We start from the raw sequence: 23069 nt of genomic DNA, 5'->3' as shown, positions 1-23069 counted from the left end.
TCTTGGTCGGGTCACGGTGGCAGCAGCCTTAACAGGGAAGCCCAGACGTCCTTGATATGAAATAATGGTCTTATATTGGCATCAGTTTATTTTGATACGACCAAACACGCAGGGCCAAGCAACGCTGGGGCCTTTTGCCTATTCTACTTTTAAAGCATTGGGAAATGTTCACATTTATTCCAGCCCGCCACCAGCCTCCAGAGGGCGCAAACAAGCAGACGAACAGCACACTTGTTTCTCATCACCCGCAGCTGACTCGTATCGAGGACCCGGTATTTAAGGACTGTGCCAAGAGCAAAAGCAAACGATGGTTGTTTGTCTTGATGTTTTTCCTGGACTTCGCTGGTCGCGTTTGTTTGGCCTTGTTTTGTCACTCGTCCCACCAACCCCAAGTTAATTGACACTTATAAAAAAAATTTTTATTGTTTTATATTATAGACTATTTTGTTTCGTCCACTTTTGTCTATCTGTCCAAAAGTTCAATATTAGAATAGGAGGGAAATTACAATTCAGATTCATCGATTACGAAATTTATCGTTAGTTGAAGCCCTAGCAAGGGTGTATGAGAGAAAAAGAGAGAAAGAGACTTAATTGCAATTTAATTATGCATTTTGTCGTTTAGTTATTTCAGCATTTATTGTGTCATATCAAAATGTTATTCAAATGAGGCAACCCAGTTGTCTGTTGTTTATCACTGATAAACTTACTGGTGAATATCTCAGTTTAACCAGCCCCAACATTTGAACAATTTTTTTTTTTTTTGCAAATCATAAAATGACAAGAGTAAACATGCTTGCCCATTCCATTATCTGCACCGCTCAACCTCAGTATGGCCACGGGGGTGTTGGAGCCCAACCCAGCTATCTTCGGGCAGTGGGCAGGGGACACCCTGAACTTGTTGCCACAAAGAGATGGACGACTTACTCCCTCATTCACACCTAGGGACAATTCAGACCGGTCAATTAACCTGACATGCATGTTTTTGTAATGTGGGAGGAAACAGGAGTGTCTGGAGGAAACCCACGCAAGCACGAGGCGAACATGCAAACTCCACACGAGAGGTTAGATCCCATGACCTCAGAACTTTGCCGCACACGCGCTAAACACTGCCCTGCCGTGCCGCCCCTAAACATGCTTGTGTGCTAGAAAAATCAGACAAGACTGGGTAAGTAAAAGAAAAAAACGTGAAGTTTGGTCACTTTGAGTCTCCGTAGTTTGTACTCTTCTGTGTGCTTTTTAGCACTCGCTTTTTCGCAACACAACACCGGGAAATCTTGAAGTCAAAACATTCTTATTGTCCCTTTAATTCGGAATAACTGATTTGAAAGCCACTCAAAAATCAACATGTTTATTTTATATTACATATTTAAAATAGTCAATCCTGTGCAAATCTGACAAAAACGAAAGAATTGTGGGTAAAAATATATTTTCTTTTGTATTATTTAAATAAAAAATGATACCCCTGTCCGTTGGGAAATCTCCTTGGGTGTGTAAAATGACATATAATAGTTTTAAACTATATCATTATGTCATAAAGTACAGAGCGTCTGCAGTTCACTGGAATTGTAAGTCAAAGTCGGCGCTGTTGTCTGTGAGCCAATCAGAGCGTCCTGCCCTCGGATCTTCACGTGGACAAACTTGATCTTCCAGCTGTTGTTCTCCAGCGGTGAGCGAATGAGTCCGAAGATCTGCTCGAAGACGCCCAGGCAGGTGGTGTCTCTGTGGATCGTCCCGGCCACGGCCACCAGAACCAGACCGTGTGGGGACGATAGCACCCTGAGGCCTTGAGGTTCCAGGTTAGGGCTGAAATGGAGAAGCTCCTCTTTGGTCAAGGCCAGGAGACGGCGGCTGACCAGTTCTGCACCCTGGAACTCCTCCAACTGCTCGCTGCCGGCTCTGAAGGAGACAATTACAAATTTATAGCACGCCGGCTGTATGGTGAGAAAAAATATTTGTCAATCACGCTTTAATTCGAGATACGGTGCGCTAGAGCAAGGGTCGGAAATCTATGGCTCGTGAGCCATATATAGTTCTTTTCATGAGTACATATCGGAGAAAATTATCTAGGTACCGGACATGCAAACCAAAGCATCACTGAAAATGTATTGGTTCAGTCCGATATGTATAAGGCACGTTCTCGACTACAGTTTATAGTCAGTGTCACACCAACATAATCCTTTTTGGCAGTAGGTCGCTGAAAAACCCTTCAAATTCAAGCTCATTAAATTACATTTGGTCATTGTTAAGATACTTTATGATGAAAACTCACAGAACAAAAACAAGTTTTCAGGCCATTTAGAGCAATTGGATTGGGTGAGCGGTAGAGGTGGGCGGAGCTCTGCACACAGCACAAAGCACTCCCTTCTCTCTCTCTCGCTCTGTGCAGTCTGTGCCGAAGGTAAATACGATGATATCCTTGTTGTTTGCAGTATTTTGTGACATGTTTACAAAAGAACTTTGCTTGCACCTTGTTTTAAAACTATTATTTAGGACAAAAGTGATTATCAAAATGAGCATCAACACTTAAGAAACCAAGGGAAGGAAACAAATTTTAGATTGTACATTTATTTGGGACACAGGCTCTTGCATTATTATTATTTAATAGATTTGATCAAATCATCAAATGACACACAATAAAATAATATGTGCAGAAGAATTAGCTTTTGTCTGGAGAGCGGTTTTGTTGAATTTTGTCTTTACACATATGTTATGGCTCTTTCAAAATGCATGTGTTAGTATTTTTGCTTTTATGGCTTTGGGTCAAAAAAGGTTCTCAACCCCAGCGCTAAAGGCAAGATCTGGGCTAAAATGTCCAGCCAGACCCGCGGGTAGATCGACCCTGCCTGAGTTTAACAAATTAACTTGATTTGAGGGATTGAGCCACAAGAAAACGAAAATTTTGATATTTCATTTGTGAGGGCCAATTCTCTCTCTCCCTGACTTTTTCCCAAAAAATTATCCACCCGTCATCGTTATTTGTTTCTTTTTCTTTGTGTCACACGGTGGGGAATCCGCGCAATGGATTCAGTCCCCCTCTCATGGCCGGGCTATTTTACTTTATCAGCATTTAATTATAATAATATTATAAACTGTAGTTTATATCATCACTGTGAATAAAACAATCATATATTTTTTCACTTCATAGTTACACCCCTATTACAAAGATTTACAAGTGTCTCCAAATGCATCATTCAAATGAGCAAGCTAGTTTCAGTAACTCACACGCAGTTCAGAGTTAAAGTTGGGCTAATTTGTATTCTCGCATCAACTCAAATATGTAATCACTGCAATTATTTTTTTATCACATTTTCTAATTTTGCTATCATTTAATAGTTTATTCTTGCAAGCTGTGCATACAAAAGACAGGTAATATAATTGTTTCCAAAAAACAATCATTCATCCTTTTAATAGATTGAGTGACATTAAACACACTTTATATCATGCATGTATATATATACATATACATATATATATATATATATATATATCCAAGTCTTTCACAATATTACCCGGCAGCGAGGCGCAGTTTCACATCTGGCCAGAAGTGCTGAGGTCCCCAATCTTGAGGCTGCTGACCTAGTGTTGGATTCTGACTATTCAAAAGCTGGAAGAACCAACTACAAAACTGCTGTCCTAGCATTAAAGTGTCACAGCCAATGTCATTCTTCTCATTTGCCATCTCTGGTCTCTGTTTGATGTCATCTGATGCACCGTGAATGTGTTCTTCGATTGCTGCCTAAAAAATAAAAAGTGAAACTTTCAGGATTCTTACAGGTGCTTGAAATCCTTGATAATGTTTGAATTTTATTGTTGTGTTTACAAAGATTGAAAAGTGCTTGAATTTTAGATAAAGTGCTGTATTTTATGTGACTGATATGAAAATAGATTAAGGTTGATTCTGAAATCCAATCGGTGCGCATAGAAGTACATTTTTTTCGACTGATAATAGGTTTATCAATCTTGTACAGGACTGGTCATGAAGCTGAAATAGAAAAAAAAGAGAATTATTAAAACAATCATAACCAATTTTAGATTATGTCATTTGGCACCCTAAACCAAGTGCATTAAGAGTGTTCTTTGACTTTAATTTTATGCTAAAAAATATGAATTAAATGTGTAGTGCGTAGTTAGAGGGGTCCTTAAAAAGTTCAAAATTAAATAATTTATCTGTGGGTGGATGCTAAAAAGTACATGATAATGGATACCAGCTAACAACTTTCGCAAGGTTTCCTACTTTTCCTCATGTTGAGATTTTGAGCTTTTTTTTGCTCTCATGTAGGTTTTAGATCAGGGGGTGGTGTCATAATAGTCTGTAGTTTGCAATAGTGTGTGGTCTGTGCAGCCCTTTGAGACTCCTTGTGATAAAGGGCTAAACAAAAAAAACATGACTTAAAACATGAGGATATCAGAATTTGAATGGTCTTTGTTTGTCATTTTATTGACAATATAGACAATTCAAAGTCTAATGACTTTTAATATCACTGCAATATTATTCCATGACAATTATCATGACACACAAACAAAAAATAAGAAAATAAAAAGCATCTGCTTGTTTAGTGAGTCCAAACCTTTCCAGATGTTCTTACCTGCGTATTTGACCAGAGCTCCAATGTCCTTTTCACCAACTGGTGTTTCTCACTAGTGGGAGACATGGCCACTCCTTCCTTGGCCAAGTACTTGAATATAATATCTCGATGGACTTTCTTCCTTTTCAGCAACTCTTCTGAAGTTTTTGTGAAGGAGAGGATTGTCTCTTTCGCTTCTTTGTTCAAAAGTAAAAAGAAAAGTTGTTGTCTCACTGAAATGGTGCAAGCTAACAACAAAACCCGCTAATGCTAACCATCCCGTAGACATTTACCTGTAACATCTTCCACCACGATCATCTTATTCGTAACGGTGTCACTCAGCGAAAGGAGGTCTACTTCCGACATTAAATTGAGTATTTTTAAACAACCAGTTCGCTCTTTTTCTGAAAGCGGCGTCATTTTAAGCGATAAAGTAAGCTAGTAGCTGTGCAGCAGCATAACCGAGTACGACTCCAAACAAGTCCGGGTAAGACAAGAAGGAAAATAGTTCCGGCGTTTCGGAAACGTAACACACCTACCAGTATGCGCATGCGTAAACTTCAATTTTACATACAAAAACGTTTCAAAACGGACATCACGACAGAGCTGTGGTTTGTGCGTGTGCAGCACAGTTCTGAGGTCATGAGATCGAATCTTACTGTGTGGAGATTGCATGTTCTCCCTGCGCTTGCGTGGGTTTCTTCTGGGCGCTACGGTTTCCTCCCACATTCCAAAAACATGCATGTCAGGTTAATTGTCTGGTTCAAATTGTTCTTAGCTGTAAATGAGCGAGTGAGTTATCTGTCTCTGTGTGCCCTGCGACTGTCTGGCAATCAGTTTAGGGCGTCCCATGCCCACTGCCCGAAGATAGCTGGGATGGGTTCCAGCACCCCAGGGACCCTACTGAGGATAAATTGTGCAAATAATAGATGGACGTTTCAAAATAATAAATAGTCGAGAATTAACGACACACAACAAAATCACTGTAAAGAGCTGGACAGCCTGACAACTGTAGCCGAGAGACGGGCACTGAAAAAGCTGAGGTCAATCACGGACAATTCATCACATCCACTACACAGCATCATCTCCAAACAGAAGAGCAGCTTCAGCGACAGACTGCTGTCACAGTCTTGTTCCACGGACAGACTGGGGATATCATTTCTTTCTCATGCCATGAGGCTCTTTAACTCCACCCGGGGGAGTAAAAGCCCACATTAAACCCCACCCCTACATTTGCATATTACCCTATTTTTATTACAGTGTGTGTTTTCCGTAGCACTGTTTAAATACTTTATAGCAGGGGTGGCGAACACGTGGCTCTAGGGCCGCACGCGGCTCTTGGCCAATAAGAATGCGGCTCTTTGCCTCATCATATTTTCTATAGACTCTTTGCCTTGTTTCATGCTTGTTTTTTTTTTTTGTGTGTGTATTGAGGGTGGACACTTTCTTTGAAATCAACACAAGAACAATACTTGTTGTATTGTAAGGAGAGGAGTGTGTTATGGGAAATAAAATGTTTTTAATTGTGTGTGTTTGTGTGTGTCTCTCTTTCATGGCAGGCCAGTACGTGGTGTGGCTCTTTGACTCTCACAGTTAAAAATTTTGGCTCTTTGTGTCAAACTTGTTCGCCACCCCTGCTCTATAGCAAAACGTTATATTGGGTATTTTTGTATTCCATATCTTTATTTGTTATATTATTTTTCAACACAAGGATACTGCTGGAAGTGTGAATATACTTATCTATTTTATCTATCTACCTTGGTCATATCCCTCAAGAGGGGTGACCGACAGCAAGACAAACACATACAATAAAAAAAAATAAAAGGGAAAAAAATAGCAAAAAAAAACACACACAAAATTTTTGGGACCATGGCCAACCCAATGGCCCAAACACCCAAACAGGTTAGGCACCTCGGCACCTAAGATGGTCATGCTTTCGTCCCTCCAGATGAAGCAGGACACCAGAAAGCGGCCATGTCACTCAGGTCAGGGTGACACAACACACTCTTTTGTTCAACAGCAGGGCCCGACAGTCTTTCACTGGTTTACCCCTGCCGCATCATACGGGTGCCCAGCCCATCCTTAAGAACGCGTCCAAAATCCCACTATCCTTTCACAACACCTCTTCACTCCTTTCTATCACCAACAAGAGCTCTAGCTTCCATTATATTTAGACCTCGTTCCTGCAGTGCACGCATAACACCATCCATCCACGTCAATCGCGGCCTTCCTCTTGGTCTCCTTCTGTTGACTTCTGCTCTGTCGATCCTCTTCAGCATTCGCTCCTCATCCATCCTCTCCATGTGTCCAAACCAACCGAGTATTCTCTTATCAACACGCTTGCTCAGTTCCACGACTACTCCAGTTCTGTCTCTAACAATTTAATTTCTCAATCTATCCAATCTTGTCACTCCTAACATTGTCCTCAAACACTTCATCTCAAAAACATTCAACTTCCTTCTTAAATCTGCGTTCAGGCTCCAAGTCTCTGCACCATACAACACAGTCGGCACAATCCCACACTCATACAGTCCCCTCTTAACATCCATACTCATACTCTTGTTGTTCATCGCTCTCCTCAGAGCACCCAAAACCTCGAATATACCTACGGGGATGAATAAAGTATCTATCCATCTATCTAGAAATTGGTAGTGTCTAAAAAAAGAAAACACTGCATGAAATTATTCCTAAAATAAGCTGACTTCTGCACAAATTTATCTAATGTAGCGTGTCGTTTTAAGAGGGTTCTGAATCGCTCCTTGGTGTAAAAAAATAACCATGGTTTTTAGGAGAGCGACAAAGTCAGCATTATTAGTTATTTAAGTTCTCCCTTTCTGCTGATTTGTCATCAGAAGTTTCGAATACAACAAATGACATCAAGCGGGAAAAAGAACACGTTAAACAACATATATGAAATGGGGATTTCTGAGCTGCGAAAGACGCGTCCTACTGAAACCTGATTGGCTGATGCATCAGTCTACTGATCGATTGCTGCGTTCATCCTGGTAGGACTAATGGTTGTTGTCCGTCTGCAATTAACCCTACCTGTTCGTAAGCGTTAAAAATGTCATCAACATGTGTCTATAGTGTGATTAATATTTAGAACAGTATATTATAAGCCAACTGTAATGTGAATCAAATTCATTGCAATGGGAGTTAAAATGGAGACAAAAACAAATAAAAAAAACAACATCAATTTTCCTTTAACAGTGTTAAATTATAACACAATAAATTAAAACTAGTTGAAATCAACACTGTAAGTAAAAATAGCAAAAATGTTGTATTCGTTTGTAATTACGCCCAATTGACAAATATTTCCAAGTGTCTCCGAACGCATCATTCAAATCAGCAAGCTAGCCGCAGTAGCTCAGTTGCAGTTCAGGGTTAAAGCCCGTCTTGATCATCGAGGACATTTCTCATTTTGTAATAACTTAAACATGTAATCACGGAAATTATTTCTCATCACATTTTCCAATTTTGGTATCATTCAACAGTATCTTCTTGCAAGCTGCGTGTACAAAACCCAGGTAATGTAATCATCTCCAGGTATGTGATGTTATTAACACGTAACAGCTCGCTCGCACTTAAGTAGTTGCTCGTTTTTCTTGTGCTATTTGTTAACAAAGAAAAACGAAATGTTTTAAATGGTTTTGTAACATTCATACCGACGTGGACCCTGGACTTTGTACCTGGCAAGGCTACCGAATTCAGATCGAGTTACGTTTAGCGACAAATCATTACTCGAGTGTAAAGTGCAAATGTGTTTAATTGCTGTTAAAAGTGTTGATAAAAATTGTTCAAACCTCATATTATTAGAATATGATATAATGAAATTGTGAATGTGTTAAATTGCTGTTAAAAGTGTCAATAAAACTGTTTAAACCAAACCAATCAAGAATAAATGTAACTCGTTTTATCTATTTTGATTAATTGTATTATCTATTTGAATAATAATAGCAACGTGTATGCGAAATTACGTTTTTTTTCCCCTGATTTGACTTTTTTAGTAGTTTTGTAATGCCTGTGTTTGCTTGAGCCACTGAATATTATTTTCCACACTACAAGAAAAATAAACCATTAAAACAAAGACTCAGTTAATTTCAATAAAAACACATTCTCCTTGAACAATACCCATCACAATTAAAAAGCTTTTCATCGCCAACATTGTTTGTTAATGACCGAATATCAAACAGTCATTGTTGACTTTTTCTTATCGACTTTCCGGTTGCTCTCAAACAATTCCTCAATGGGTAAAACCAGACTGACAGGCGATGAGTAAATTTTTGACGCGCTTAAGTGGCTTTCACGTGTAACTAACATTCCAATTCCAAAACATAATGTTTCCTTTTCAAGTCAAGTCATGTTTATTTGGCCTTAATCACAAAGAGTCTCCAAGGGCTTCACAGACTTATTGTTTTGGTTTCTATCTCTTTCTCTTAGTCATCTCTCCGTGTTTCTCTCCTTTTCCCACTCTCTTTTTCTTGTCTCTCTTTTTTCTGTCTTTCTCACGTTACTTCTGTTTTGCTCCCTCACTCTTCCCTCTTGCTTGTCACGGTTGCCATGGCGCCCAATTGGCGCCAGCTGCGGCTCGTTGACAGATTGGCTTCCCTTGCTCTCACTCACCCTTTGTCAGTCCGTCAACGAACCTCTGCACCCGCAAGACGTGGGTTTTGACACTGTCCGGTTTCCTGCTTGTGTTTCCTGTCCGGTATTGTTCCCGTCTATTTCGTCCCGTTTTATATTGATCTCCAGTTTCGTTCCCGGCTATTTTGTTCTGTTTGATATCGATCTCCAATGTCTGGTAGCGTTCCTGTCTGGTTTGTCCTGTTTAATTTCGATCTCTAGTGTTCTGTATCGTTTCTGTCTTTCTTGTCCTGCTTGTTATTAGACTCCATTCTCCAGTGCCTGATATCAATCCTGTCTGTCCCGTCCTGTCTGGTATCGACCCCATGCATTTGGTATTGATCTCGTCAGCCTGTGGCTTCCTGTCATTCCACGCCAGACTCCTGCCTTACGTCTTGCGCCCAACGATCGCCGAATCACTCGCGTTTGTTCGGGTTAACGTGCATGACTGCCCCATTTCCTGTAAAATAAAGCTTGTGTGAGAAACGTCACGCATCTGGGTTCTCATCCTGTTCCGGTTCATTGCATTTTTTTTCTACCCAATAAAAGTGAACAAACAATGTTTATTTTAAAAATATGACATATTACATGCAAGCAATAATCCGATTGGATTTCTGGAGCGATCTGAATGAATCCTTTACATACATTGTTTCCACATTTAATACTTGATATTAAATAAAAGCTGATTTAATTAATGTCACCAAAACCAAAAAATTCACATCAACCTTCCTTTTTTTCCCTTCTGAACTCCTCTTTCTTCCACTCAGTCGCTTTACTTCCACATCCTCTCACATTTACTGACCCTATAACTAGGGTTTGCGAGACCTTCCGGTCTCCCGCCCCCTTGCGGTCTCTTAGGGAGTAGAGATAGAGGGAAGAGGATCTCCAGTCCCCTCACTCCCTCCACTTTAGTTGCCTCTTACGACACGCAGAGGACCACAGTGGGAGAATTCTCATACCTCTCACGAGGAGAGGGCCCCTCACCAAAGGGTAGATAGAAAAAATGACAGTGCTTGTTGGCTCCGCTCTCCAAATGTGAGCTCCCTTTCCGCGTCCTGAAGGTCTTCCACCATATCTTTACATCTGTACCTTTTTTGCCTAAAACTCAAATTTCTCAGATATCAACCGATACACAAGAATCTTTTAGCGAGTAGGCTGGAGTTTACATGTTTCGTTTTTCTCTGTACTCCAAGTCCCACAGTGTTTTGTGTCATAAAAATATCCTGGATGAGGGAAATTGTGCGTGCCACAAGCAATCCGACTACTCTAATGTGTATAGAGTACATGCACATAAAATCAGAAAATGGAAGGACTTCACAAACCATCGAAATTGTAATATTTGCAGTGGTACCAAGACCTTTAATGTGTATGTTTACACGGCTTTACATAATCGGAATACTGGCAATATATTGTCTCCAATAAGCATGCATGTAAGCATATCCATACTGATGCATCCAACCTGATAAATAAAATTCCATGTTATTCTAGATGGAGGATTTTATAAACAGCGACAAGGGGCGGGTGACCATCTACTCCATCAAAGGTTGCCCACATTGCCGGCAGGCCAAGTCCTTACTGGCACCCTTGGGTGTCCCGATTGTCGACGTCGATCTCAATGAACATCCCGAGCTACAGGAGCCGGTGAAGAAGCTGACAGGCAGGATCACTGTCCCTCAAATATTCTTCAACAGCCGTTACATTGGGGGAAGTGATAAACTAAAGAACATGGTGAGAAAAAGTTTACATTTGGAGTTGGAATTGACTCAATCTAACAGCCTGGATCGTGTCCTATTTGAAGGCTCCAGAAGAGCTTAAAAAGTTGGTGACTATGGTGAAGGAGGAAGCGATCACAGGTGACGCTCCGCCTTTACCTGTGAAGAAAGATTACGGAAAACCGGAAGTCACTGTTCAGGAAGACGACCACGGTGAAAAACGTACGTTGGACATTTAGTTGTTTTGTTATGCACAGTTGGAGGTAGTGAGCTCATTTTGGCTGGTATGTGCAACGTTAGGTCTTTCGCCATAAATGTGTTAATTTCCTGTGAACTCAAGTTTCAAAATAAGAGATGAGAGTGCGCCAACATTTTTTTTCATCGGATGCTACATATGAACGGATATTTCATAACTAAACTTAAGATTAATTAGAACATGTTTGGAATATGGTGTGCCAAATACATATTATCCAGTTTTCAGTATACTATTAACGGTCTAGTTCCAGTTTAATCAAAAATATTCTGCATTTTCACCCCTTTTTGAAGTGCTCTCTTATTAAAAAAATGAAAATTCTAATCAAAAACTGTATAGAACTGCAGAACAGATAACTAACATTAAATGCAGGGATTTGTTATATATCAATCATTTAAAAAAAAAATATTGCTGTTACAAAAAGAACAGCAGCAAAAACATTCAAGTCAGAGCTGCCAAATATTAAATTGCATTTCAGAATGGATAAAGATAATGTTTTGTTTTGGATTTTTTTCCCTAATAACATTTAAGAGTGACATCGTTCTTGAACAATGTTATTACTTTTAACTGCCAACAACAAGTAGCTATCATTAATAACTTTATTGTACACATTTGGTATGAATACAAGTTTCATCTTCAATCAACATTTTCAATACAAAAATGAACATTGCTATTGGTGTGTGAGAATGGGTAAGTGTGAAGCACATTGTAAAGCACTTTAAGGAGTCTTCCGTGACTTGAAAAGCGCTATAAAAATGCAGACCGTTTACCATTGCTTGATTTTTCATTGATTTTGGTTAGTTTTGATAAAATTATAAATGTTGTAGTTTGATACATACTGGCATGGTAAACTACAGAAGATTCATAGTATTTGGTTAGCACTGACATATAGTGGATCTTGTTTCCCTTTTTTTAACCATTTACTGATAACTTTCTACTTTAAGTATTACTTGTCTCATTTTCAGGGTTCCTACAGATTAATGCAAGTTAAATGCAAGACTTTTTAAGACCTTTTAAAAATTTAAGACGGGGTCAACAAAAATAATCACAATTGAAACAAACAAAACCAAAAAACACAGTTTTTTTCACACAATACATCGTGCCTTGTACACATTACCTGGCTCAGCTTTTAGCCATGACGAAAATTGCTTGTCCCATGATCTGAAGTCAATGGAGCACATTTACATAGCGCTTTTCAAGTCACTGAAGACCTCCTAGAGAGCTTTACAACATACTTCACACTTTACCCATTCACACACACAGCGATAGCAGTCAGCCATGCAATAAAAAAAAAGAAAACGTCTCTGTCCGAAGTTGCTATGTGCATTGTGGGTGGATCTTAATGAATGAATAATTGAATAAAAACTTTTTTCGAACATCAAAATAAAAGCAGAACAAAAACAATAACTCAACAACAAAATAATGTTACATAATGTTTGAAAAGGGGTAGTAAGAAGCAAATGCTTATATTCCCGACCCCTTCATCTTCCCCACCAATCTAAGACATGCATCTGCTCTGAAAGGCCTGACTGCCACCACATCACCGTTTTGATAGTTCCCTTATTGTGGTCACGCTATGTTGCCACCAAAGTAAACCGACGAATTATTAAAAAGACAATTGATAATTGTTACTAAATCTTTTTAGTCCAAATAAATATACATATTCTTCATGCGCTTACATTTTTAAGACGTTTGAAAATTGGATTTGACATTTTAATGCCAATCAAGGTTTTAATTTTAGAATACTGAATTCAATGCCTTTTAAAGACTCTTTAAGGATCTGCATGAACCCTGAAAATATTAAAAATATTTTTTAAATAACAATACTCATTTTATGATTTTTTTGCCCTATTTTTTTCAACTTTTTTTTCTTTGTAAAGTAAAACAATAACACACAAAATAATCTAATCTAATCTGGAATAAGGCAGATCATTTTTCTTATTTAAAGCATATAATCTTCATATAAGGGAAAAATAGGATTTCAAAATCAACTAAAAAGAATTGAGCAACATGATCTGCCATCAATCACTTTTTGTGTTTTAACACCCTCACCCCCTTTTTTGCAATGTAAGTAGAAGAAAAGGCATCACCCTAATTTTGTAAAGACGTTACTTTTCAAGGTGTATTCTAAAATCTCAATTATCCAGTAAAGTACCTTCAAGTACCCCCAGGGCGACTAGCTACCCTATTACTTCTCTTAACCTACCTTAACTGACAACAACAATAACCATATGATGAAGGTGCTGTATCGCTGTGTACGTTTAGGACGCTTTTCCTGCTTATGGTGACCCTGGAAACCAGTCACATCAGTTTCACTGGGGGATTCAAACCCCCAAAACGGCCTGTAGATGGACTGGTGCAGTCAGGCTGTACTTGCCCAAGACACACCACAGGAAGTGGTGCCTCGACTCAGGCAGTTAAGGGATTCATGAACTGTGATGGGGTAGTTAGAGGAGATGGTAGCACACGTAAACATTGTTTTGTTTAGTGGTAAACGGTGCTATTACAAATATAGTCGATACATTTTCACTGATATTAAAAAAAAATGTGGGTTTATTTTTTGGGGTTATAGTTATCATATAAACATACTATATTATCTGGACTATAAGGCCCACTTAAAAAAACCCACTTGGCCAGATCCTTAAAAGGTTTTTAAAAAATTAATCTTAGAAATTCTCCATTTCACTTAACTGACTTCAGCACATATTTAAGCAACAAACAAACGAAATATTTTTTTGCTGTAAAGCAGTTTCGTTCTCCCACAAGCATGTTTTTTAGCGATCTTAGAATCGGGAAACATTCTCCTGAATAGCGGTCCCATGTGGTCGGCCTTAAAGATTGGAACACAATGTTCAATGATGGCTTCAGTAAATAACACTTCAGCATTTATGACGTCCAAAGAATCGGTTGGGGTGACAAAAACAGTGGAGATTTTGCCGCTGGACTTACTGTCATTTGCATTTGATTTGTGTTTTTTTTTGTTTCCACGTTGTCTTTATCGTCGCTAATTCCTCCATGACCCACAGAAAAGTCTTGTCTACACAGTGTGCAGTTGGCGTAATTTTCACCTTTTCTCGATCTGATAATTACTCCAGGGAAAGCTTTGGAATATTCTTCACGAAAGCACTGTAATTTTTGTTTCGGTTTCACAATTTTCTGCCCTTCTCCGGTAGACTCCATGACCTCTATTCCCACTGGCAATTACGGTGCACCAATTGAGCTAAAAATAAACCTCGCGCAGTGATATATCACCACTGCCAGACGACTTGCGGTTGTTTGAAATGGTACTTTGTCTCCATCTTGCGGTGGAATGTTTTTACGATTTTAGTTTTTTTAAATGGAAAACCGTAGTTTATGTGACCCAACCGTAACACCGTAGTGGGTTAACGAAAACCATACTACTTACGGCAAAACCGGAGTACTTGGCAGGTATGTAGTGGCAGTGAGAGCGCAGACACTTATTCACTAGACCACCGCTGATTAAGATGACATATGAAAAGGCATAAAATCTTATCTCATGATCACATGATTCTTACTCATGGTTCCAGGAATGAATGGAGAAAACTGATATTTTGTCCTAAAAGATATAAATAAACTTGAAGTCAGATACATTATCAGATGCTTTAAAGAGTTGTTTCCCCCCGCAATGCTTTTTTGCTTTTATTATATAACTGTTAAGATAATTCTCATGTTTTCTCCATTCTCTAACGTTTGTTTCTGGCACCATGAGTGAGTATAAATAGTGTGATAATGCGATTATGTCTAATACCTTCATGTATGGGCAGCACGGCGGCGCAGTGGTTAGCGCGTGTGCGGCACAGTTCTAAGGTCTTGGGAACCTCCTGTGTGGGCCTACCTGTGCGGAATTGTCCCTAGGTGTGAATGAGCGAGCGAGTTGTCTGTCCCTGTGTGCCCTGCGATTGGCTGGCAACCAGTTCAGGGTGTCCCCTGCCCACTGCCCGATGATTGCTGGGATGGGCTCCAGCACCCCCGCGACCCTACTGAGGATAAGCGGTGCAGCTAATGAGATGAGACCTTCATGTATGACATCTGTATCACTAGTGGTCTTGTGGTTACGTTTTGGAGTTGTCACCGCCCCGACTTGGGTTTGATTCCTCTTGCATACAACGCTTTGCAATTATGGTCTACGATGTTTTCTGATAGATCAATCATTGCACAAAAAAAAGGATCTCACTGCCGTTACATGGGTTCTACCCGGGGTGTATTTCCGTTGCATACAATATTTTTGGGGGGGTCCATCTTATAGTTATTGTTTTTTTAATTTGTCACTATTTTTCCCAAAAGACAGGGACAAACTCAACATGGAGATGTAAAGTTTTTATCATTGTTGTACAGAATTTGAGTGTGAGAAAGACGGCTTGGCTGACCTGGTTGCTGAACTCAAAGATGGCAATGTGATAGGCAATCATAGAAGGGGGCTGAGTTTGTACAAGAAGAGCTTCTCCAAGAACCAACTCATTGCTTGGCTTCAAAGCAACAAGGGCATGGGTAAGCAAGTTTCAAGATCGGCGGAAAAACCAGACCTCGTTTTCCCCTCATTTCCATGAAGGAAGGTATTCAAAACGTAATCCTGTGTGTACTAGACAGAGGTCAGGCCCAGATTGTGGGCAACGGTTTGTTGCTGAAGAAGTACATGGTGATGGCCCGAAACAATGTGAATTCGGACAGCAGGTTTGGAGCAGCCAGCGACGACACGCTGTTCAGGTTGCTGGAGGACGACCCACATTCTGCTCTCAACGCGGGACAAACTGCGTCCTGCAGCCCCCTAGAGGGTATGTCAGGATGGTTGTCTTCTTGGACTCTGTCCTCCTCGGTGGCTTGTTACGTGGACTGTCCAGCAAAACGTCTCCTTTCCTACTGCTCTTGTTCCATGTTGAGGGTCTTTTTGGGTTGGCATTTTCCATTTGTTGTTATTGGTGGCAAAATCTAGGCTTTAAACATATTTGACTTGCTGACGCCGTCTTTTGGCTGAAATCCTCAATGCAGCTCCTTTTGTTGCACGTGCAAGTATGTGAAATTCTAAGATGCGCAAGAATAAACTCTTCCTTTTTCATCTTTTTGGGGGTTTGGGTTGGCTTTTGGACTGTATTTGAAATAGTCCTTTTCCTACTTTCACCTTTTTCATCCTAGAATAAAAGAAAACTGTGAACACACGCAGGAGATCACTCTTAAACGATTTTGCAATTGTTCAATATGCTCACTGCCTGAGACTCGGAATGTGTCAAATTCGTAATCCAGATTATTATTTTGGGTATCTTGGGTCCAGCAGATTACTATTTTTTTTTTTTATAAAATTATATGCTTGTGAGTTGGTACACGGAATACATGTTTTAGTTAAGAATATCAATGTTTTGGAAACAGCCTGTAAGATTCTTTTATGTTCTAAAAAACTTTAAATATCGAACTAGGTGCCCTTTGCGCTAATTGGTAACAAAAAGTAGCATTCAACCTGCTATATTAACGATTATTTTTCTTATTTTAAAAGCAGAAATTGAATATTAGCTTTAACTACTAGGGTCGTAGAGGCACCATTTCCCGTGGTGTTTTGGGCAAGAACTTTCTGGCTGCGGCCATCCCCCTCCAGGCCAACAGGAACAATAATTGACACACACACAAAATATTTTTTTGCACTGCAATGTAAAAGTATCCCCTACAACAGTTTGAATGTTTTGACCAAGATATGGATTTCAACAAAACTTGATGTACCTGTTGACATAGAGGGCCTTATTCTAGAATCTCGATCCAAAATTCTAGGTAAATCTGATTCAGATCTTTTGGCGCTAAGACCCAACATTTTCTAAACAAACCTATAAAAGTTTCAGAATTTGACAACTATTTGTTAGAAAACTCCAATGTCCTAAATTGACAATGACCATGTAATAAATATATGGTTGAAGCCAAGTTCTAAACACCAACTTCTGCTTTAGTTCAGTTTTTCTTTGTGTGTTGCTGATGAGTATTCTGTTAACTTTCAAACTAATCTGCTGTTGTACTCTCAAGTCTTTATCGTCCTTTGTCAAGTGCTCTTGTCTATCAACTGAAATTTTTTGTGGTCCATCCATGTTTTCTTTTTTTCACTTCTCTTCTCAAGGGTTTACGGGTAAGCTCCAGAAGATGGTGTCCACAATGGACTCGTCTTTAGTCCATTTAAAGAAATTAGTTATCAAGTCTTATAAATAAATCGATTTGTTTTCTTTCTCTTTTAGCGACTGAGCTCTCCTTGCTTTTGCGGGAGCTGATCCTCAAGTTATTTTCGGAGCACCTGTCAGCTGACGGCAAGGTAACAACTCGCTCTCTACACAAATAACGCACCGTGAAACACTTGTCGTTTAAATATACAGAGAATGATGACATATTTCCATTGCACAAGCCTTTATATTTAGATAAACATGTATAAAAATATTACAAATGATTCACAAAGCTTCAGTTCCTTATCATACTAATTTTGCTTCCCCCAGTCTGTGGACTACAAAGGCATGTCGACGAACCCCGATTTTGAGCGCTACTCAGAGCTTTCCATTCAACTGCAGAGGATCAAGCTCCTTTCACTCTCCAGAGAAGAAACGCTGGCGTTCTTCATCAACATCTACAATGCTTTGGTCATTCACGGCTTCCTCCGTGTCGGGGCCCCCACAAATTTTTGGCAGCGGTACAGGGTAGGGTATGATGTTGTTGGCTACTCTCTAAAAAAATCCTGTGATTTCCGGATTACAGTTTGCTCCGGAGTATAAGTTGCACCAGCACAAAACCTGGAGTATTAGTCGCATATTGGGGGAAAATCTAAAGTAAAAATTAAAAAACTAACCCCTGTGTTTTTGAATGACTGATCAACTACTTGGGTTTATTTGACCTCATTTCCTATTTTCTTATATGATTTTCCACAAATAACCCCCCAAATTATGTATTTTCGTTTAAGATACAACAAGGAACTTGGCCAATTAGTTTAAAAATATCTTTAGTTTTGCACTAAACAACCCCTCAATCTGGCAAGCTACTTTAAACACAAACACAACAGTTAGGTCATATATTGTACAAAATAACCCCAGAAATGGTGCTGTTATATTTAAAAATCCCTAAAATCAGGTAATTCTGGGTAAAAGCACCCAAATCTTTGATTCGGTGCAAAAAAAAAAAAACTCCATAGAAATTGTTCCTGTTTCGAACAAGCACACCCAAATCGGTTAATTTGTGGTGTGGTGCTCAGAGGCATCAGAATGCCCCGCGGACCTGTTCTGAAAATAGCTCACCATTGCTGGGTCATTATGATTTTCTATTAAAAAAAAAAAAACTTTTATTTTAGCAGTTGACAGACAATTTAACTCAACTTCCAATGATTAACCAGGTAATAACAAAGTAACAACATAGTAATACCATGATAAATTGTATTAGAAATTCATATCAAACTGGATGCCCATTTGCGCTAATTAATAACAAAAAGTAGCATTTAACTTGAAAAAAAGTTCTAGTTTACATAAGCCCAAACAGCTAGTTTGTGTTGTACCACAAAAAACTAAATGTCAGATTACGTTAATCCAAGTAGTGGATCGATCCATATTCGACCAAACTTGTCTAACGCTCAAGCATTTTTTTTCAGGGTGTCTAGTTTCCCTTGTCTCTATAAACTTTTTAACTTCCTCAACTTTGCAGTTCTTCAACTACGTCAGCTATATAATCGGCGGAGAAGTCTTCACTTTACAAGATATTGAAAACGGCGTGCTGAGAGCTAACAGGAAAGGAGTGGCGCAGCTAAGAAAGCCCTTTTCCAAAACGGACCCCCGGCTGCAAGTGAGGGCATGAAAATTGCAGGATATTTCAATTGCTGTCATTAGTTTGACAATTTTAACACAAACCGTAAGGCTTGATTTTTTTTTTACTTTTTCTTTTATCCCTATAGGTTGCGCTAGAAGATGTTGAACCACTCATTCACTTTGCCTTAAACTGCGGCGCTAAAGGCTGCCCTCCCATTAAGACCTATACGCCACAGGTATGATTAAATTCCTTGCAACTTAGGAACAAAACAGAGATCCTCGTTTTTCGCAGTTAATACTTCGAGATGACTTAATTACCAAATGAGAGTACAGTGAGACCTCGCTACTTCGCGGTTCGATGTTCGCGGATTCAGAGCTTCGCGGTCTCTAATGGTAAAAAAAAAATAAAAAAAATTTAAGGGGCGTCGCTACTTTTTGCGCGCCGTTCTCATTTCCCGCTGTTGTGCCCAAATCCGACTCCCGTACAGAATCCTCCCCCCTCGCGTGAACGCGCATTCTGCTGCGCTTCCGACAAAAGCGATGGTATTCTATATAATACGCTTATTGAAACCATAAAGCGAGCTAATTAAAATAATTGAGCGATCGTAGTCTATAAAATGCGTTTATTTAAACAATAAAGCGCGATCGTGTTCTACAAAATGCGTTTGTAACGCGGATGAAAAAGTCACCAACGTCACGTCTCCCGCTCGGGCCGCGATGGCTCTACATGGTGCTACACGGCCCTCGATGGGGGGAAAGGGGTAGGGGGGACCTGTGGGGGTTAGGGGGCGGTGAAGCGGAAGCCGCGTGGACCCAGCAGTGGGCTACCAGTACACTCAGTACGGCCAGAGTAAGTCGAGAGCCTTCCCGGCTTAGCATGGTGCTCGTGGCGCACGTTAAAGCTCGTGTTTGCTGAAGGAATCTCAAAGACTATTATGCATTACGGCGGTGAAGCAGAAGCCGCACCAAAACCACGCGCCGGTGTTGTGCCCAAATCCGACTCCTGTACAAAATCCTCCCCCCCTCGTGAACGTGCATTCTGCTGCGCTTCTGACAGGCCGTCGCGGTGTCGTGCGTATCGCGCCTGAAAGTACCCGCGCCGCGGGTTAGGGGCTCGCTCGCGAATAATAAGGATAAGCGGTGCAGATAATGGGATGAGATGAGATTTTTTTTTTTTGGAAGGGGCGTCGCTACTTCGCATTTTCACTTTTTGCGGGTGGCTTTGCTCCCCATTAAACGGGTCTAGAAATTAATAAATAAAAAAAATTCTCTTTGAAGGGGCGTTGCTACTTCGCAGATTTTCAGTTTTTGTGGGTGGTTTTGGTCCCCATTAACCGGGTCTAAAAAATAATAATAATAAAAAAAAATTAAACTTTTTTTTTTTTTTAAGGTGTGCCGCTACTTCGCGGATTTTCACTTATCGCGGGTGGTTTTGGTCCCCATTAACCGCAATAACCGAGGTCTTTCTGTATACGACTGTAACAAAATTACTAAAGATCTAAAAATAATCGCACACACCACATAATTACTATTGAATAAATGGTTTTATCGTTATTATGCAAAAGTAAAACAAAATTGGAGGGCTTCTCCTTTCAGTGTAAAAAAGCCATTTAGAGAGCGGCTTTTTAGCATCGGGTAACCTCGAATTGAGCCATATCTCAGTGTTGGGTAATATACAACCTTCCTGAATGTAGCGGTTTCACACGAATTGTAGCTCAAGGTCACCTGTTGCATGGCTAATGGACGTGGCGTTGGCAAGGTTAAAGGGTCTGCAGCAGTGGCTTAGGAGAGCTGTTATCCTAGCTGTAGCAGTAGGCCGGAGCAGCAGCACCGCTCTTGCTTCCTCTCAAAGTCCCCAGTCGCTTCAGCAATGTGATAACAATCCATGAATCACCCGCTGGTGATCACCATTTCGTTGCTCTCTTCTGACTTTCTTCCGAGTCCGATTTAATTGATGAATTTATTTTCAATGAAACGAGCCGCTAAAAGCTATCCGGTGCCATGCTGAAGTTTGTTTTGGGAGGCAGTCAGTATTGTGCCCGCCTGCTGTTTGACTGACAGCATACACTAGCCAATCACAGTCAGGCACACAGACAGTCACACCCATCCAATATAGAGAGACCTCCCTAATCTGTCCCTGCTGTCTGCACTCCATCAGAACACAATGCACAATACAATTATATCAATGACAATAAAGACATATTCAAAATCCACGAAGGTGGGAACCAGCGATAACCAAAGCGCTAGGGGTCTCTGTAATATCTTAATTGAGAGTTAGCTTAACTTTACGGCACTTAATCCCGACAGGGCATCGACAAACAGCTACGCACGGCGGCCGAAGCTTTCTTGGAAAACGACGACGCCTGTGTGGTGGACGTGGCGAAAAAGGAAATTCGACTCAGTCAGATTTTCAAGTGGTACAAGGCTGACTTTGGAGGCACGGATGAGGTGGTAAGTGCAATGGTGCCGTTTGTGGATGCCAACGTTGTTTTGCCTTGCACACCAACTATAAAACTTCATTTCAAGGTGGCTTCTTTTTGTTTAGCCGCGTAACATGGGTGTCCCATTTTATTTTCGCCTAGCTGCTGAAATGGGTGGTGAAGCACATGGGAGACTCCCCCAAAAAGATGAGCTTGAAGGGAGTTATCGCCACCGGAAAGGCTAAAATCAGCTACCTCCCGTACGACTGGAGCTCCAACAGCAGCCACTGAAAGCAGAGCAACGTCCTCTCCTTGCATCTCTTTTCTCTTCTCAATCTTTATGCAAATCCTTATTCGTTTATTAACGGCGGATGGGAATCGTTTGCACTTTATCGCGTAATTGTAATGCCCTTTTTCAGCGACATGGTGTTCTGCAGCAATATAAGATAGTGAGACACTTGCACATGACACATAATCTGCATGGTCTGCCGTTATTAAGGATGCACCGAAAGGAATATTTGGATCTGAAATTGGAAACCGATGTGAAACGCTTGGCCGAAAACCCAAAATAAATAGAGAAAAAAAAAATGCAAAAAGCTGCAATATGAAATAATTACCCACTGACAAGCATATTGCTAGATGCCAATTTTAAATGTTTAATTTATTAAATTCCCACAAAATAAAGGATTTAGGTTCTTAAAAATATCTCGTCAGATAAAGAAGTAAAACCTTTGAAAAATTTAATATGTAAATAACACAAGCAAGATAATTGTACTTTAAAGCGACATGGTCTAACATGCGACCACTAGATGTCGCTGTGCAAAACACAAGGACCAAAACAAACTACGGAGACTCAAAGTGACCCAACTGTCAAATTTCTAAAACAATTTTCATAAGGTTTTTAGTTTAGTTTGGGAAGTCCCTACTGAGGATAAGCAGTGCAAATAATGGATGGATGGAGTCTTTGTTTGGTTTTATTTATTCTTTCGGCCAAAAGAGAAAATGCCATTTCGGTCAGGAAAAATGTTGGTGCTGAAAATTCGGTGCATCCATACTTGGCAATCCTTTGAATACAATTATCATGAACTCAGGAGCCTTGTGTAGCGAAAAACGAACTTATGTGATTATGACAACCACTTTAATGATGTCAATGAAGCGCAGTAGGAAATCTTTAGTAACACATTTATGTAGTTTTATAATAAAGCTAAAGTTAAGGTCTAATGTGGAAAGTTTTTGAAAAGGTGACAAGTTGGTTAGGAGGAATAGGGCTGAGATGATAATGAAGCACATGCTCACCTTGGTCCTGCAAAATGTGGTCAATTTTTCTCCTATCAAGATGTCTTCCCATTGTGAGAAAAGCGATCTACTGTTTAAGCATATACCTTAAGAAATTACCGCTTCAGATGATCTTTAAAGGGACAGTGTGTAATATTTAGGAGGTACAAAAAAACCTGATTTGAATACTTGGCAAAAATACATAAACAATTTTATTTTTTATTTTAAAAAAAATCATTGGTTCGAGAAATTTGTATTTCTTTTACGTCGTGAAATCCCCTCCTAAAAGTCACCGCCATATTTGTCTGGCAACTTGCTGCTTCACTGTGCTCTTGGCACTGGCTTTAGTTCGCATTAGACCATACAGTGTCACCTAGTGGTCAAATATAATACAATGAGGCTTTAACTTATAAAAATAGATTCTACATTACATACAATTAATAATACTATTT

At 39.9% G+C, this 23069-nt stretch overlaps 2 protein-coding genes across 2 annotated transcripts; one reads left to right on the top strand and one right to left on the bottom strand.

Moving 5' to 3' along the window:
• Positions 1–1332: 1332 nt before the first annotated feature.
• Positions 1333–5063, bottom strand: c14h3orf38 (chromosome 14 C3orf38 homolog). The gene is made up of 4 exons (XM_088352893.1): positions 4859–5063; positions 4587–4762; positions 3510–3736; positions 1333–1896 (listed from the first exon to the last, which is right to left on the bottom strand). Exons 1-4 carry the CDS (start codon positions 4983–4985, stop codon positions 1530–1532), a joined length of 897 nt encoding a protein of 298 aa, XP_088209019.1. The 5' UTR covers positions 4986–5063; the 3' UTR covers positions 1333–1529.
• Positions 5064–7912: 2849 nt separating this feature from the next.
• On the top strand, positions 7913–22854 carry LOC148352668 (uncharacterized). Its single transcript, XM_088352290.1, has 11 exons — positions 7913–8092; positions 10677–10916; positions 10987–11122; positions 15510–15662; positions 15758–15946; positions 17381–17454; positions 17633–17830; positions 18822–18959; positions 19069–19158; positions 21230–21373; positions 21505–22854. The coding sequence occupies exons 2-11, from the start codon at positions 10677–10679 to the stop codon at positions 21631–21633; spliced, it is 1491 nt and encodes a 496-aa protein (XP_088208416.1). The 5' UTR covers positions 7913–8092; the 3' UTR covers positions 21634–22854.
• Positions 22855–23069: the final 215 nt, after the last annotated feature.

Source organism: Urocampus carinirostris, chromosome 14, assembly GCF_059441175.1.
Source record: "Urocampus carinirostris isolate Australia breed hairy pipefish chromosome 14, RoL_Ucar_1.0, whole genome shotgun sequence".
In the NCBI taxonomy this organism is placed as follows: Eukaryota; Metazoa; Chordata; class Actinopteri; order Syngnathiformes; family Syngnathidae; genus Urocampus; species Urocampus carinirostris.
The sequence above is the reverse complement of the archived record's forward strand: the minus strand, read 5'-3'. Positions and strand labels throughout refer to the sequence as shown.